Below are 15,864 nucleotides of genomic sequence, written 5' to 3' on the forward strand. Positions count from 1 at the left end.
CTTATATAGGTCAAAAAGCGGAGCAAATATCCTTGCAACCATATAATAGGACATTCTCCATTTAAAATGTCAGTGTTAAACAGTGACCCAGAATCTGAATTTGTCCACCGTTTTAAAATGTCAGACAAGACAAAGTCAAAGTCAAAAATCGGATCATTGCTAGCTAAGGACGTCTCAAGACAGGAATAGAATGTATTCTAACTTATAACAGGCTGTGGTTGATTGAAATACAGAGGCAGCTTGTTGGCCGCTGGAGGCCCACACATAATCAGAATTCCGGGATCATAATACGCTCCTTTTCCATTTTTCCCAAACTGTGGTTCTGAGAAGTTGTGTGAGTCTTGTGAACCGCTCTCACAAAGACGAGCTTGTCCGGCGTCGCACATCGCGTCTCTCTGCTAAACACACTCGCACCCATGCACATAGAACCACAGCCATAAATCTGTGGGTGCATTCTTGTGAAACAGTCCGAGTTGCATGTTTCAACTCCGGGTTTGTGGTAATAGACTTGCTGTTTACTCGCACCCGACGTGCGCATCCCCACACACACAACACACAGGGTGACAAATAGTGAGGCAGATACTTGGTACGGATGTGTAAAGCGGTGGGATCCGCCCCTTTCGACAGCCAAACATGCATCCTACCCCTCCTCTCCTCTCCTCTCGCCCTGTTTATCCACCTCCTCTCATAAACCTGGAGACAGTCTTCTGCAGCCGCCTGGTTTCATAAAACACACACACAGACACACACAAACACACACACGCACACACACACACACACAGACAGTCTAACTAGTTGTAATCTAATTTGTGCCATGGAAGTTTTGGACATCTGAACTAACAACTACTGTATTTTGTTTGAGGTTGTGAGTCAAAAGTTTAAATGGGTGTAGACAGACTCAAATCAAATTCGCCCTTATTGTACCATTCAAAGCCTGCATCACTTCTTTGTCTTATTGATCCAGATCAGTAATCAGTATTCAATCTAATCAATTGACACATCAGGACTCATTTCAATATTCTTTATTCCATATATTAATGAGCTACTTGTGTGTGTTTTTGTTGTAGGGCTGTGCCAAAGTTTATGAAGCGGATCAAGGTGCGCGACTACAAAGACAGGAATGTGTTTGGTGTACCACTGCAAGTCATCGTCCAGCGGACAGGCCAGCCCCTCCCTCAGGGGATCCAGCAGGCCATGCGCTATTTGCGCAGCCAGTGCCTGGATCAGGTAAGACTTAAATCAGATGCACGCATTTGAACACATGTTCACATAAACCTCTACTTATACTTTAATTGCATGTGTTCATAATGTAAAAAAAATGCCTGCCAGGCTGTAATTTACCTAAAGCACCATTTTCAATGTCCACAGTTCAACAGAAAGATGTTGTTCTTCAAGGTGCCCCTGTTACATAACATCTGTATTTTAGGATATCTGTACTCAGCCAAATATTCATCAACGATTGAATTTTTTTTATTACATGAGATGGTGTAGCGGGTTGGAAAAAGCCTGATACCCACTTAGTCAGTGTGTGTATATGGTTTCTGTCTTTCCCCGCTTTTCTCTCCTTGCTGTCGCACATAAGCTGAAGTATGGAGGCCTGTGGAGAGTCAACGTGTGCAGCTGTTAGGTCACCTGTGTCTGTCTGTTTAATCCACAGACTGTGCGAAAGATTTATCTCACGCCGTGTGTGTATATTCGCAAGGGAGCGAATGGGGGAACCGGCAGAAAATATCTATTAATGGAGGGCAAAACAGTAGAGAGAGTGATGGTGTTCATTTCGAGGCAGGACAAGGCGCCTCTGTTTGGAAGTGGTGAAAGCTCACGGAAAATATTCAGGCGGAACAAGCCAGTGACCTTTTTCTCTTTTCCTCCCCAACAGTGCCCTTTCATAGAGCCTTAAAAGGCCACTGATGAGGTCCCACACAACGCTCAGCACAATATTGCTCACTGGGTGTCATGGGAGCTTCTCATAAAAAGAGTCAACACAATCTGTTGTGATGTAACCATATTGACTATAAGCACAGGATTTTGGGATAAGACCAGACTATTATTTTTCGGCGATAACAACCTGCAGCTTTAGGAAACGGGCACATGAATCTAATTTTATATCCCTTAGGGATGAGATCAAGGATTCTTGGTACAACAGAGACTGATAAGGAAATTCAAATTCATAGCCCACTTATCAAGCGTCTTTTTATGTATTTGTGATTTAACTCTTTGTCCTTGTCTCTCTTTGTCCAGGTGGGTCTTTTCAGGAAATCGGGGGTCAAATCTCGAATCCAAGCTCTGCGCCAGATGAACGAGGCGAGTGGAGCGGACGGGGGAGGAGTCAGCTACGAGGGCCAGTCGGCTTACGATGTCGCAGACATGCTGAAACAGTACTTCAGAGATTTGCCAGAACCCCTGCTCACCAGCAAGCTGTCAGAGACCTTCCTCCAGATCTATCAGTGTAAGAATCCACACACTGAAAAGTACACACAGCCACATCTTTAAGAGGACTGGGCTCAGGGATGAATCTGGGTGTATTGTTTTCGAGCTGCAGATGCTTGTCTGTCATGGAGCAAGAATTTGTGAAACAGTAAAAAGAAAACAAACAAGATGAGTGCAGGAAATACCTGTGGTATGATGGGATGTATAAACCCTACTATTGGCTCCTCACTCTGTGACTCACTGCCTGCATGGGCAGGTATATGGTGACTGTAATATAGCTGCAGCCGTAACTGTTTATATAAGGTAAAACAAAAACCAGGCCTGTGCATGAAGTATGAAGCATGCATTTCACAAACACACACACACACACACACACAGACACACTAACACACACACACACACACACACAGACACACTAACACACACACACACACACACACACGTAGGCTTATATAACGCTCTTAGTTTGACACAGATCCTGTAATAACTCATTCCTGGCAGGTGAGGGGAGACCATACTCAAACTCATTCCTTGTTTAACCAGTGGACCATTAAACTGATGATGTGATGTAGCATGACAGCTGTAATTACTCTTTTTCTGCATTAAACATTCTAACATCCTCTCTTCTCCTCTGCAGACATGCCCAAAGAGCTCCGTCTGCAGGCAGCTCGCGCCGCCGTGCTGTTGCTGCCTGACGAGAACCGCGAGGCGCTCCGGACTCTGCTCTGTCTGCTGAGCGACGTGACAGCCAGCGTGTCCGAGAACCAGATGACTCCCACCAACCTGGCTGTTTGTCTGGCGCCGTCCCTCTTCCACCTCAACACCCTGCGCCGCAAGGAGAGCTCCTCACCAAGGTGAGTGTCAGACTGTGCGCCGCTGTAACCAGCTCAATTTGATATTATTACCTCGGCCAAGGAGGTTATGTTTTCACCCCCGTCCATTTGTTTCAAAGCAAGATCACACAAAACAACTAAATTTCCACAAAACGTAGTGTAGGGAGAGGATCAGGGAAGAACTCAGGACTTTTTGGTGGAAGATCCAGGATTTATTTTCACTTTCTTTAAATATTGCGAGATGAGGGCGTGTTCTGACATTTTCACTGTTTGCCCAGGAGAATAATTCATGGATTTTGATGAAAAAATTCAGGCACTGAAAGGAATCTGAATTGATATTAGAAATCTGTGAGTGTGTGAGATTTGGTACAGCTTTTATTTAATGAATTTATGGAGATTGCAGGAGATTGCCGATCTCGTGCTAACCCTTGGTGGGAGTGCCAGTCAAGTTTCTTTGTTTTCAATACCTTCACCTACACAGTGTCCGAGTAAGCAGCTTACATAACATGTGATATACTGTACATTCTGAAAACAGGAAAGAGCCGCTCCAAAGAAACAAAAGAGCAGGATACTGCAAATAAAGGACAGAGAAGAAAAGGAAGAGAACAAAGTGCATGAAGAGAGGAAGGGGGAGAGACAGAGGAAAAATAGAGAGGTTACATCAACATCTTAAGCTAATTAAGAAACGTGTATTGTTCCACATTTGGCGCAGCAGTAGCAGGGTTCATCAGGTTCACACTGCAAAACACCTTTACTTTCCAATCTCAACCCCAATCAGCTTTTTCTTCCACCCACTGTCTCTATGATGGATTCGCCTGCTAATCTTCTTTTCCTCCTCTCTTGGCGAAGGGTGATGAACCGGAAGCAAATGCTGGGAAAGCCGGACCAGAGAGACCTAAACGAGAACCTGGCCGCCACACACGGTCTGGCACACATGATCCAGGAGTGCAGGAAACTCTTCCGGGTAAGTGGATAAAAAAGCAAAGGAGTGGAATATGTATTCTGACGCAGCAAAGTCCTCACATTGAAGGTTAAAGTGAGCTTGAAATGTAAAAGTGAATGAGATCAGTTATTTTGTTGATAGAGATTTCAGCTCATGAATTTGTTATTGCTGTAAGATTAATCGTCACCTCCGTGGACAGAACAGAACTTCATGTTGTGCGGAAACATAGAAATACAGCACAGTCCCAGAGAAGTCACAAACCCATGAATCCACCTCCTCCAGTGGTTAAATGTGTCCTCAAGGAGAGCACTCGATGGGATAAACAGGAAATAATCAGCAAACTACACTATAACTAATTCAATCAATGCCAACCATCAACCTGAGGTGCACTCTGCTCAGTTCCGTTTTCTCTGACATGCAATAGTAATTTCTGAAAGGCTGCACACTGTGTGATTACTGTTCACAACGTTATTAGATCGTGTGCAAGCTTCCTGGCTTCCTGTTGTTATCATCGTCCAGTCAGACAAAAAGGAAACTCACTTATTCCCTCTGATTAGATTTAGATTTGCTTGTGGAGCTTAATAAATGGAAGCTGACCGATGAAATGTAATCAACTTCAATGTGAACCATCTATTTCTTATGTAATGAGAATAATTTTCTCAGGCAGTTATATTGTCATGAGTCAATTGAACCCCAAAGTTTCCAGCTACAAATAAGACAAAGAGATGAAAATGAGTTTGTCAAACGAGGAGATGAAAATAGGTTGTTTGTTTAATTTTCATTATTAGAAAAGAAAATGTTATCGCTCACAGACATGTTTTAAAACAGGAACCCTTTGCTTCAGGCATCCATCTGTGTAATTTATAGATTAATCTGATGCAGTTTTCCTCAAAAGAACCTGTAACTTGTTGACCACCTGAGATGGCGTCAACCTATCATATTAGATTTAAAATGTGATAATCCTAGCCTATTGGCTGTAAATATAAGTGGGAGTGTTCGGGGCGCAGAGAGCTGCTTCAGGTCCGATGGTTGCCAAAACTTTAAGGACCACTATTCACATCCATTTGGCTGGCCCCCGCACCCGGAAATATTATGTGGACAGAAATGAACATTGTACAAGTTGAAAACAACTTATAATGAATGCTCACCGATGCTTACGGCCTCATAAACGAGACAATAGAACTAAATCAAACTGTCCATCTTGTACTTAATCTGCTAATGGCCTTCCTCCATATAATGACAAAGTAATGATGACCAATGTTTCTGATCGTCATCTTCCTCCCTCTCCTTTTTCCCACAGATCCCAGAGGAGATGAATCGCTGCAGGAACTCCTACGTGGAGCAGGCGCTGCTGCCTCGACGCCTGGAGGACCTTGCCAGCGGAGAGGCTGGGCAGGCCAGCTGCCGGGGGTACCTGCGAGACGGCCTGGACGCCCTCCTCAAAGAGGCCAAGGACAAGTTCAGAGGTTACGACAGCTGCTCCACGCCTGAACACGCCGAGCTGGCCTACAGAAAGGTACGCACAGCTTTTAGTCTTCAGGGGAAAATCCGATAATCAATCTGTCGTTAGTGTGTAAACAAGCTGTCGTGAAGCACACACTCTCTCTTCGGCTGTTTCCTGTCCTCTCCTTCGCTCTCCTTCGTGTTTTGCCTCTCCCTCTCTCTCCCTCTCTCCTGTTTCTCTAAATATCCAGTGGAAAACCAGCAGTTAGGGTTTCCTGTTCAGAAACACATCCGTGTGAAACTGGCCTGGCCCCTTGGCCTCTCATTCCCATCCCGGTACTGGATTCCATCCCAGAATGACATCAGCCTGACATAGACTTACACAGAAACACACACACATCCATACGCAGCCTCACTATTATCCCAGGCCTACATTTCCTGTGTCTGGTCTGGAAGGTTATCTGCCCTCCAGTTTGAGAGTCACAAGGCAAAGAGAGTGAATGTGTACTTTATCATCTGACAGAAGAATGAAGCAGCTGACTTGGCCAAAGGGCAAAGAGAGGTTTTGAAACACAGTCTGACTGTTCTGCATTCAAATTATAGCATGATTCTGATATCTAATTTCTGTGAATATGACTGATGAGATTAGATGCCCCACAGGAAGTTTCCCGACGCTTGCACAAGACAGTTTAGCACATGAACTGAAACTGAAAATGGCAATAGGTTAAAAGCCTTATACTCATTAAGAACTTTGTTATAATTTAAAATGATTACATTACTCCTATTTTTGTTGAAAGTAGTTAGGTTTTCAAGCTCTTAAATTCAGTTTCGTTCTCCCTGTAAACTAATCACACTCTATGTAAATTAACCGAGCCTCCATCTCTTCTTCCAGGTGCATGATGGGTTTCCATTGCGGCTGTGGAAGGTGACCGTGGAGGTGCCCGCAAGTCCGGAGGAGGTGCTCACGCGGGTGCTGCGGGAACAGGGCCACTGGGACGAGGATCTGCTCGAGAGTCGAGTGGTGGAGACCCTGGACGAGAAGACAGAGGTCTTCCAGTACGTCAAGAACACCATGGCTCCACATCCCACCAGAGACCACGTGGTGCTCAGGTATGTTCCTCCTCCTCCTCTCCATCTGTCCCCAATACTCGCCTCGTCGGTATCTCTGCTCTGATTCATGTCTTGTTTTTGTATTAACCGTTCTCTGCTCTTTCTACCAGAACATGGGTAACAGACCTACCAAAGGGAGCGTGTGCACTTCTGTGTACATCTGTGGACCATGAGGGGGCGCCTGTTGTTGGCGTTCGGGCCAATGTCCTCACCTCCCGGTACTTCATCGAGCCCAGCGGAACCAACAAATCCAGACTCACGCATATTTCCAGAATCGACTGCAGGTTAGTGGAAGATTAACAGTAGTAGAAACTAAATTTGGGAATTTATAAGCCCTATTTTTATGGTTATGTTGATGACACATTGATCTAACTTTCCCCTTTTCTTTTCTCTTCAGGGGTCGTTTTCCAGAGTGGTACAATAAACTGTATGGACACTTGTGTGCTGCTGAAGTGGCGCGGATACGTGACTCTTTCACGGCGCCCATGGACAAATGAGAGAGCAGGGTGCAGTTCGGGCAACTACTGCCTCAACAGCCTGTTTCTAACCTTGGCCTGTTGGACCATAATTTGGATCCTACTGGGACTCGGTGTGACTCATTCCACCCGTTTTAGCAGAGAGGGAGACGGGGTCCAAACCTCTTTATATTCACATGTAAAGGACAAACCCTGGATCTTTGAGTGAAGGATGTTTTTTTTGCTCTGATCATGTCACAGCAGACGATGCTAAAGTTTTGAACTGTTTGAGTGGCGCTGTCAGCCTAGAGCTCAGCTGCCAAGAGGACTCATGTCACACAAACATTTATCTGGGCCAAAGGACTCGATGCCGCTGATGAAAGGATGCGAGGTTCAAACATTTATCCAAAGGGTGCTATTGCTTCTGAGAAGCAAGGTGGGACTCAGTGTGAGTGTGTGTGTGCGTGCAAATTAACGTGATTTACAAAATTACATATTCCTTGCGCTGGTTTCCAGTGGCATTATAATGTGTACATACAGTATTGTGTCCACAGTGGTGTTTGTCTTGTGTTACCTCTTTCACGTTCCCTGTCACAGTAAAGCACAGGGGGAATAGCAGACAATATTATAGTCAGTTGACTGATGAATCCATGGGTGAAGAAAGATGCGAATGTGCTGGTAATATGCAGACTGAGTGGAGACAATAGGCAGGATATGGTGAGGTAACAGGTGGCCGATAGCACAGAGGGGTTTTGTGTCGCAGCAGGGACAGATGGTGGCTGGCTCACCAAAAGGAAAGAAGCGATCAAAGAAAAAAGGCTCATTTATTAATATGGAAACAGTTGTTCCTTCAATAAGAATTGAACTCAGTGAGTCTGAGGGTGTTGGTAATTTGATGTGAAAGTCGCATGGCGTAAAAAGAAGAGCACAAACCTCTACCGGGGGCCAAACAGTCCACTTAAATTCAATCAAGCACAAAATTACACACACGTAGAGATCAGTCCCTTCACTTTAATCAATATCCATAAATTATGGTTTATCTGTGAATATGACCTGCAACGTTCCTGGATCCAGCCCTTGATCTGGATCCGATTCAAAATGCAGAGTTTCCTGGAAATACTCACAGTAGTTTTTGCATAATTGCGCTCACAAATACACAAACCAACCCACAAACAAAGGCAGGGGTGAAAACATAACCTTATTGGTGGAGGTAATTGTTCAATGATGTTACAGCAACATCAAGAGCCCATCGGTAAGAGTATGTGACAGAGTCTCAGTGTAAGAGATGGGAAAACTTCACTCACACAAACTAAAATTTAGGATCATTTAGGTCTTAATGGACCAAATTAAGTGTTAGATGTTTCTTTTTTAAAAGCACAGCACATTTCACAGTTGTTGTCGTCTTAACACCACTTGTCAGTTATTCATTTCACGAGTACTTTTGATGTACACAAGGACAGAGAACTGCAACAGGAAGCTCTGGTTAGCCCAACGCGAGAAGACGAGAAGTAAACAGGGGGGGAAAATGGTCCTTTTATAAAGGTGGAGATTTTACAGGTTTTACTGTAAAGAAGAGGGCAGATTGAATGTTTGTGTGATTTCAAAGGAAGGAAAAATATCTGTGTTAATGTTTCTTTCTCTGTACTGTCAGTGTTTTTTTTAAAAGGAAGTAAGAGATGTGGGGTCCTCACGACAAAGTTGACCTTCACTCCTTACATTCACGCTTCGATCTGAGGGCTCGCTTTGCCTCACGTGGAGTCGTCTGATTAATTCACTAAGCCATCGTTCTGTTGTAAATGTTTCCTAACTGTGTCCCTGCCAAATAATAACGCATGACAATGACATTTAATTTAAAACAAATATATTTATACCTCAGATATATGTTTGTTTTGTATCATTTTATTTTATTTTATTGTAAATGTTACGCTGTCGTGTTACAGAAATGAACAAATGTTTTATCTTTTTTATTAATATTATTTCTGTACAGGTTAATCAAAGTGCACTATTAAATATATTAAAAATAATAACCGTGTGTCGTGAGAGTTGTGTAACCGTGGGACCACACAACAACAAAAAAAAGCAAAGCTGTTCTGGTTCTGCTCTTTAAATCCCTCTGTAATCTCACTGGTCGTTTGTTTACACTACAGTTTATTCCGAGCGCTTACACCTTCTCACATCCAGAGCTCAGACTGACTCTGGACTCCCCCCCACCCCCCCACCCCCCCATCCACCTCGCTCCTGCCGTCATTCCCCCCCGATAAGGCCGTGATCGGGGCAGAAAGGCATGAGCTGCACGCAGGCGGGTATCAACTGGCCTGCTGGAGGGTGATCTCACTTCTTTTCATTTCTTACATAACAGTTTCATATAGCAGGAGAAAATGCAATGAGTTCAGCAAGGGGGGGCAAATTCAGAGGGGTCCTAGGGTTAGAGTGTGTGTGTGTGTGTGGGGGGGGGGTGGCTGATGTACCCCCGTATTGTTTTAATTGCCTGCCAAAGCGACAGGGTACCTACAGGAAAAAAACTCTTTCAAGTGAACGCACTGTACCGAGGTGTCACATGCCGTACTTGTTTTGTTCCAGCTTTGCTTTTATCCAAACAAAGGAATTACTATGATCCATAAACGTGTTTATGCAGCTCAAGGACGCTTGTGACTTCGAGAGCGAGCGATGACATAGATCAGACGACGCACGCATTTACAGTCTGTGCTGGAGTGTTCACTCACTCTTTTCTCCTGGTGGTACAGAGACGCTTCCTGTACTCTGCTCCTGGGTGTGAGTGAGGAGCTGGAGATTAACCAGAGCCTCTCACACACACACACACACACACACACACACACACACACACCATATATTTAACCCTAAACATACAGTACATTTGTATCTGCCTTTAAACTTGACATTGACCTTATATAGATCTGTCACAATTTTCCATTTCTCTCCTGCTTTCTGTTTTTCCTCTCCTGTGTGTGTGTCTGTGTGTGTGAGATCACTTCAAACACGGCTATGTTTTTTTTGTATGTACTGTACGTGTGTATGTGTTTGTGCATGGAATGCAAACACCTCTGAGAGATTAAGCAGGATCCCGATAAGGCCGCCCAAGAGACGCAACCGCTGCATTCCTGCTCTGTTGTTTGAGAATCAAGCGCACAACGTTTCCCACATTGATAAATAACGGCTAACATGAGCGAAGGCTTGCACGTGTGTGTACAGAACAGAGTGAGGGTCATTGATGGATCAAGAGCTGGTCTGATTTTTATATAAAATGTTTATACTTCCAGGTACTACTCTACTACCCCAACCAGAGAACATGACTGCTAAATATTGAATTTAGTCTTGGTATTGAAATAAAACGTTGCACTGGTCGTTCTAAACCTGCCTGTGTGGTATGGGCCGATCTCTTGGCTTTAATCAGAACTGGTTAGGGCTCTGGAGCTACTACAGAATTAGTCCTCGTCATTAGTGAGTCCTCTTCAAACAGTTCTACAATATATATACTGTCACTTTTGAATTGTTTGTGTGCTGGAGGTCGTGTGCCGAGCTGTTTATAAACAGTCCATCGTGCAGAATGAAGTTACAAAACCTCGTGCTCATCCTATCTGGTTCATCTGCAGAGGAGATTTTTAGGTCTTTTATAGTCTTTTATTAAATTTGCATTAATACTGAAGGTGTCTCATACTCAAATCGCACCACAATTGGCCCTGCGCCTTCTCGTTCTCAATAAACATGCAAAGCGTGAAGACAGAAGGTTGATTATAAAGAAGCAGTGTTATGGAAAGTTCTACCTTTAACAAACTGCAAGATTAAGGGACGACAAACATGTGTAACAATGCAAGCAGTCTAATTTTCTACTTGCACGTGCTCATTGGTGGTAATTGCTAATCTGAGCAGCCTATCACATGCAGAAATCAGGTCACACCATACAAACCAACCCAACCATCACAGATATTTATTGAATCACATCATTTAAACTGACTTTCTAACCAGCATCTGCACCGGTGGGATCAGTGAGTTGTCGTGTTTGATCAAAAGAAATCCCACAGGCCTGGCACATGTCTGGGTGTTCCGATGGGTCACTCGTGGCACTGTTGTGGCAACAGAAATGTCGTTGTGATGACATCGTATTTTACCAGTCCACGTGGAAGATGTAAGAGGATTTAGTCACAGGATATTTACAACTGACTTCATATCACTGCTGAGCATGTGTACATATTCTAAGGGTAAAGTGAAGGTTGTAAATGGTCTGTCCTCCAGAACACGAGGCAGGTGAATAAACTGTGTGTTTCCCACATGGTTCAAATCACATGCCACAAAGCAGGTGTCCTAACACAGGAGTTTAATGTGGACTGTGAATGTGGAAGAGAAATACATTTTCCTTTACTTTAGATGTATTAGATCAATGGACACCTATCAATATACACACAATCAGCATGGTCACTAACTGAAGCAGGTAAAGAGTGATGAAAATAAATCAGTACATAAACATGCATGACTGGGTTAGTAGAATACATGAAAACTGGAATTTCACTAATTTGACCAAACACAATTTTTATGGGAACAGTGGGAATATTGTGTTTTTCTCATATGATTGTAATGGTCAAGCTTTACATCATCAGTCGAGACATGAGACTTTTCTCTGAGTCAGGTCCAAGATATTCATCCGTCATCATTCTGAAATGTTAAAGGCTCTGAGCACATCCGGCTGATTCCTCACGAGGATGTCTCAGAACAAACTGGAGGGTTCGTGGAACCTGCTGCACGTCACAAAGTCGAACACAGTACACCACTGCCCTCTAGTGGTTTTATGGATTAAGATTGGTTTGCTCGTCTATAAATCAGACTTCTCTGCATTCGGAGCCTCTTAGTTCAATGGATCTTCACTCTATCGAAAAAAAATATGTATAAATATTCTTGTGTTTCCCCTTTTAAAGTTCAGGACCTCGACCAGAGGTCTCTGCGCCTGAGGGTTCTGTTCTGTTCCTAGGTCTGCTCTCTTCAGATGTCGATCCTGGAATCTGCTGCAGCCACTCTCCCAGTTTGGGTTGTACATTAGCATTCCAACAATTACATGCTCTCATCCTATAGTACATAAATGTCTTGTTCCAGTAGCCCACTTCTTATCAGGTTCCCCTGGTTCCCTACTGATGCAGACCTTGTTGATATCTGGGCGATGTCCAAGCCGGGATGACTCTCTTATTTGCAGTCACACTGTGTCTGAAGCTGGTAGCATTAAGGGCCTTCCCTCAGGGCCCACACTGGACTTGCCCTATATATATTACTAAGCCGTCACATTCATGTGTTTTTTAAATAGTCCTGTGCCATTCACTTTTTGGTAATGAAGAATTTTCCAAATTTAGTAAATAAAAACTTTAAAAAAGTTATACATAATGAGAGAATAATTTAACTTATCTTTTTATTTCAGTTTTCAAGTTTGTCTCGTTGTTATTGTTTGTTTTTGTGTATAAAACACAGAAATACCTAACTGTAACATCACTATATGCACATTCTACATTTTTATAGTTTATTTATATATATTCATGTCTTGTCTTTTCTGTTATTTCCCTTTAATGCCATAAAAGAGGTGTTTTCATGAATTGTACTTTTCAATTCACAATGTTTGCTTCCTAGTCTTCTGTGAGTAATGCTTCTAATAGACCACTAGAGGGAGGCGTCGCTCCACAATACTCCTTCGTGGCCGCGCCCCGTTTGGCCTCACACAACCTCATGCTGATGTGTTATTGATATTTCTTGCTCTCCACGCACCAATGAAGAGATGAATGAGCAAGTAATCCTGCTCTGATAATTTTTCCGGTGTGACTTCACAAATGACATAATTGTCTGCTTGACCGGTTCAAAGGTTTTCATACAACCACAATTAAATAATTTATTTTCTTTTATAAATGAGATTTGTTTTTAATGCAATTCTGTCCTCGACCTGCTGGTGGGTCATTTGAAAAAAAGTTAGCTAAAGCTTGGCCTCAGAGGTGACAGGTGATAGAGGCGGGAGGTGACACACAGGGGAACATGTAACAGCCATAGGTAACAGCCCATGTGCAGAAAGTGTCTCTCGAGTTGTGGGTTTGAAAAGGTGAGCGTGCTTGACTTCACTTCGCTCAGTATTGACCTTTAACCTGCAGGTATTCGGATATTCCCACACAGGCAAGAGGAGGGTTCAGTTTATAAACAGCTCTTGCGTGAGCCTCTCAGCTGATCATAATTGAAAACACAAGGTTCGGTCCTGATCTAAAAAGCAAAAATAATTTCTGTTAAAATGTCATTGACCCGATATTCATCACAGAGAAGGAAAAGGGCAAACTCGGTTATGTAGTGGGCATCTTGTGAGCCGATGGAAGAAGCTCAGGGGGAATTTGAGGCATTTATTGAAGCTTGATTTATGAGGTTAAACAAGTGAACGAGAATGATTTCATCGGTTTCTGATGAATTCAACCTTGAATAGCTCAATTGGAAACAGGATTATTCATCAGGGAACAACATCACACGCACACGAACGAAGACTCTTCCTCATACTTCACATTTATACCTATTTATCTCTTTCAAATGTTTATACATACAACCCTAACCCATTTTTATATTTAAGTTTAGATAAGATAAGAAGTCCTTTATTATTCCCGCAATGGGGAAATTTGCAAATTAGATTTGAATGAAAAGTTCCAGATTCATCCACTCAATTTATCAGCTGTTTAATGAGTGAACACATAACGTTTGTCTGTTCTTGACCACAAAGCGCTCCACAGTACAGTTTTGCTAATCACCCGTTCCAGTGTGTACGACAGCTGCAACAGGCAATGTCACCTCTAGATGTCACTAAATTCTACACACTGAATCTTTAAAGGGATAGTTCACAGAAAACCACCACTTTTTCACTGGGAGATATGTTTTCTTGCCGTTTTTTTATTTCATTTTTGCGTCCGTCACTCGGACATTTGCGTTTACACATGCACCTTCTCCAAAGAAAAAAGAGGAACAGTCCGGTGCATTTCTGAAAACATCTAACAGATAAAAATATAACCCTGGGTACAGGTAATAATGCAAATTAACACATTAACAAATGTGCAGTTGTGCAATTGATTATGCAGATTTTTTAAAAACACAATAAACCCGGGGCTTTTACGGCCAAAGGACAGCTGGACAGTTACAGTTTTTCTCCATTGCTTTGGTTCATTTCACGAAACAGAAATGACATTCTCAAAACAACACGTGCAAACCTCCAAACCACTGGGCACTTGTTCACAACAGATTGGAATATCTCATTCCTTTAATCAAATTGCAATTGTATTAGCACATCCTTGCAATGACAAGTACAATTTCCAACAGCTTGCACAAATTTCAAATGATTTAGCACACCTTTGCAAACGGTTAGGTACAATTGCCTTCAGTTAGCACAATTACCAATTGAATATATATTGCTGGTGAAAACTGACTGTCGCTTCTCAGTCAAGTGGTTGTTCTCTGCAGAACATGTTGGCATAATTTCATTGTTTACATCATCACCTGCACAATAGTTCACTCTACTGTCAAAATCGTACAGGCACATAATACCATGAAAAACATCATGGTATATACTGTAATAAGGATATCTTGGATCATTGGCTTAATTTTCAGGTGCAACTAGAACTTTAGTAATCAAGGTTGAGTTTCACACATCTGATCACCAATCACACAGTAACTTTACAGTTTTTCTCAATTGCTTTGGCTCATTTCACGAAACAGAAATGACATTCTCAGAGCTCTAAGTGCAATTGGCAAAATAGCCCATATGGTTCAGCACAACTACATAGATCACCTTCAAAAGGTCATATCTCACTATGCCAAATTTTAGTTTTGATGTGCTTATTGTTTGACAGTATATTGTGCTGTACACATTTTCTGTTACTGTAAGCACGATGTATGGCAATTAGTGTAACAATTTCCATGGCAGTATGAGTTCAATAAACATATTTTATGTGAAACCTTGAATAAATATTTTTTCTGTTTGATACACATAATATTCTGGAAAGAAAACATCTACTGTAACCATTCAGTGACCATTCAAGGACTGAGCCAAGATTGAAATGTGCACATGAGGAATATTTCTATGGTCCACTGCCATACTGACAAAACATCTAAACATTTTGATCTGTAGTGTTTAAACAATGCCAAAGGGACTTTTCATTTTGGGGGCACTGACTATTTGTATGAGAAAAGGATTTAGTTTTGACTGATGAGTTGGCTGTTTTGGGAGAGATATGACCTTTTGCAGGTGTGCTAAGGAGTTTTGCTGAACCATCTATGTTATTTTGAGAGATGAGCCACAGCAAGCGAGAAGGAAATTTTCATTTTGGGGGCACTGACTATTCATATGAGAAAATGATTTGCTTTTGAAACTTGAATTAACTGTTTTGGGTGAGATATGACCTTTTGAAGGTGATCTATGTAGTTGTGCTGAACCATATGGGCTATTTTGCCAATTGCACTTAGAGCTCTGAGAATGTCATTTCTGTTTCGTGAAATGAGCCAAAGCAATGGAGAAAAACTGTAATCTAGGCTTGGACATTCCACATGTAAAAAAAAATTCGGGCCCACACATCTCACATACCGCATGGAATGATGTTTGCCAGATCTGGGCCACAAGAAAACTATAGCAATACTGCAT

General features: G+C 42.5%; 1 protein-coding gene across 3 annotated transcripts in view; it reads left to right on the forward strand.

Moving 5' to 3' along the window:
* Positions 1 to 9,241, forward strand: part of dlc1 (DLC1 Rho GTPase activating protein) — a 76,496-nt gene extending 67,255 nt beyond the window's left edge. For all 3 annotated transcript variants that reach the window (XM_053418271.1, XM_053418272.1, XM_053418273.1), the window contains 8 exons: positions 1,068 to 1,227; positions 2,242 to 2,449; positions 3,068 to 3,284; positions 4,113 to 4,227; positions 5,507 to 5,722; positions 6,542 to 6,759; positions 6,870 to 7,043; positions 7,157 to 9,241. In XM_053418271.1, coding sequence (XP_053274246.1) covers positions 1,068 to 1,227; positions 2,242 to 2,449; positions 3,068 to 3,284; positions 4,113 to 4,227; positions 5,507 to 5,722; positions 6,542 to 6,759; positions 6,870 to 7,043; positions 7,157 to 7,256 — 1,408 coding nt within the window. In that variant the 3' untranslated portion in view covers positions 7,257 to 9,241. The remainder of the gene's footprint in view (positions 1 to 1,067; positions 1,228 to 2,241; positions 2,450 to 3,067; positions 3,285 to 4,112; positions 4,228 to 5,506; positions 5,723 to 6,541; positions 6,760 to 6,869; positions 7,044 to 7,156) is intronic.
* Positions 9,242 to 15,864: the final 6,623 nt, after the last annotated feature.

Source organism: Pleuronectes platessa, chromosome 3, assembly GCF_947347685.1.
Source record: "Pleuronectes platessa chromosome 3, fPlePla1.1, whole genome shotgun sequence".
NCBI lineage: Eukaryota > Metazoa > Chordata > Actinopteri > Pleuronectiformes > Pleuronectidae > Pleuronectes > Pleuronectes platessa.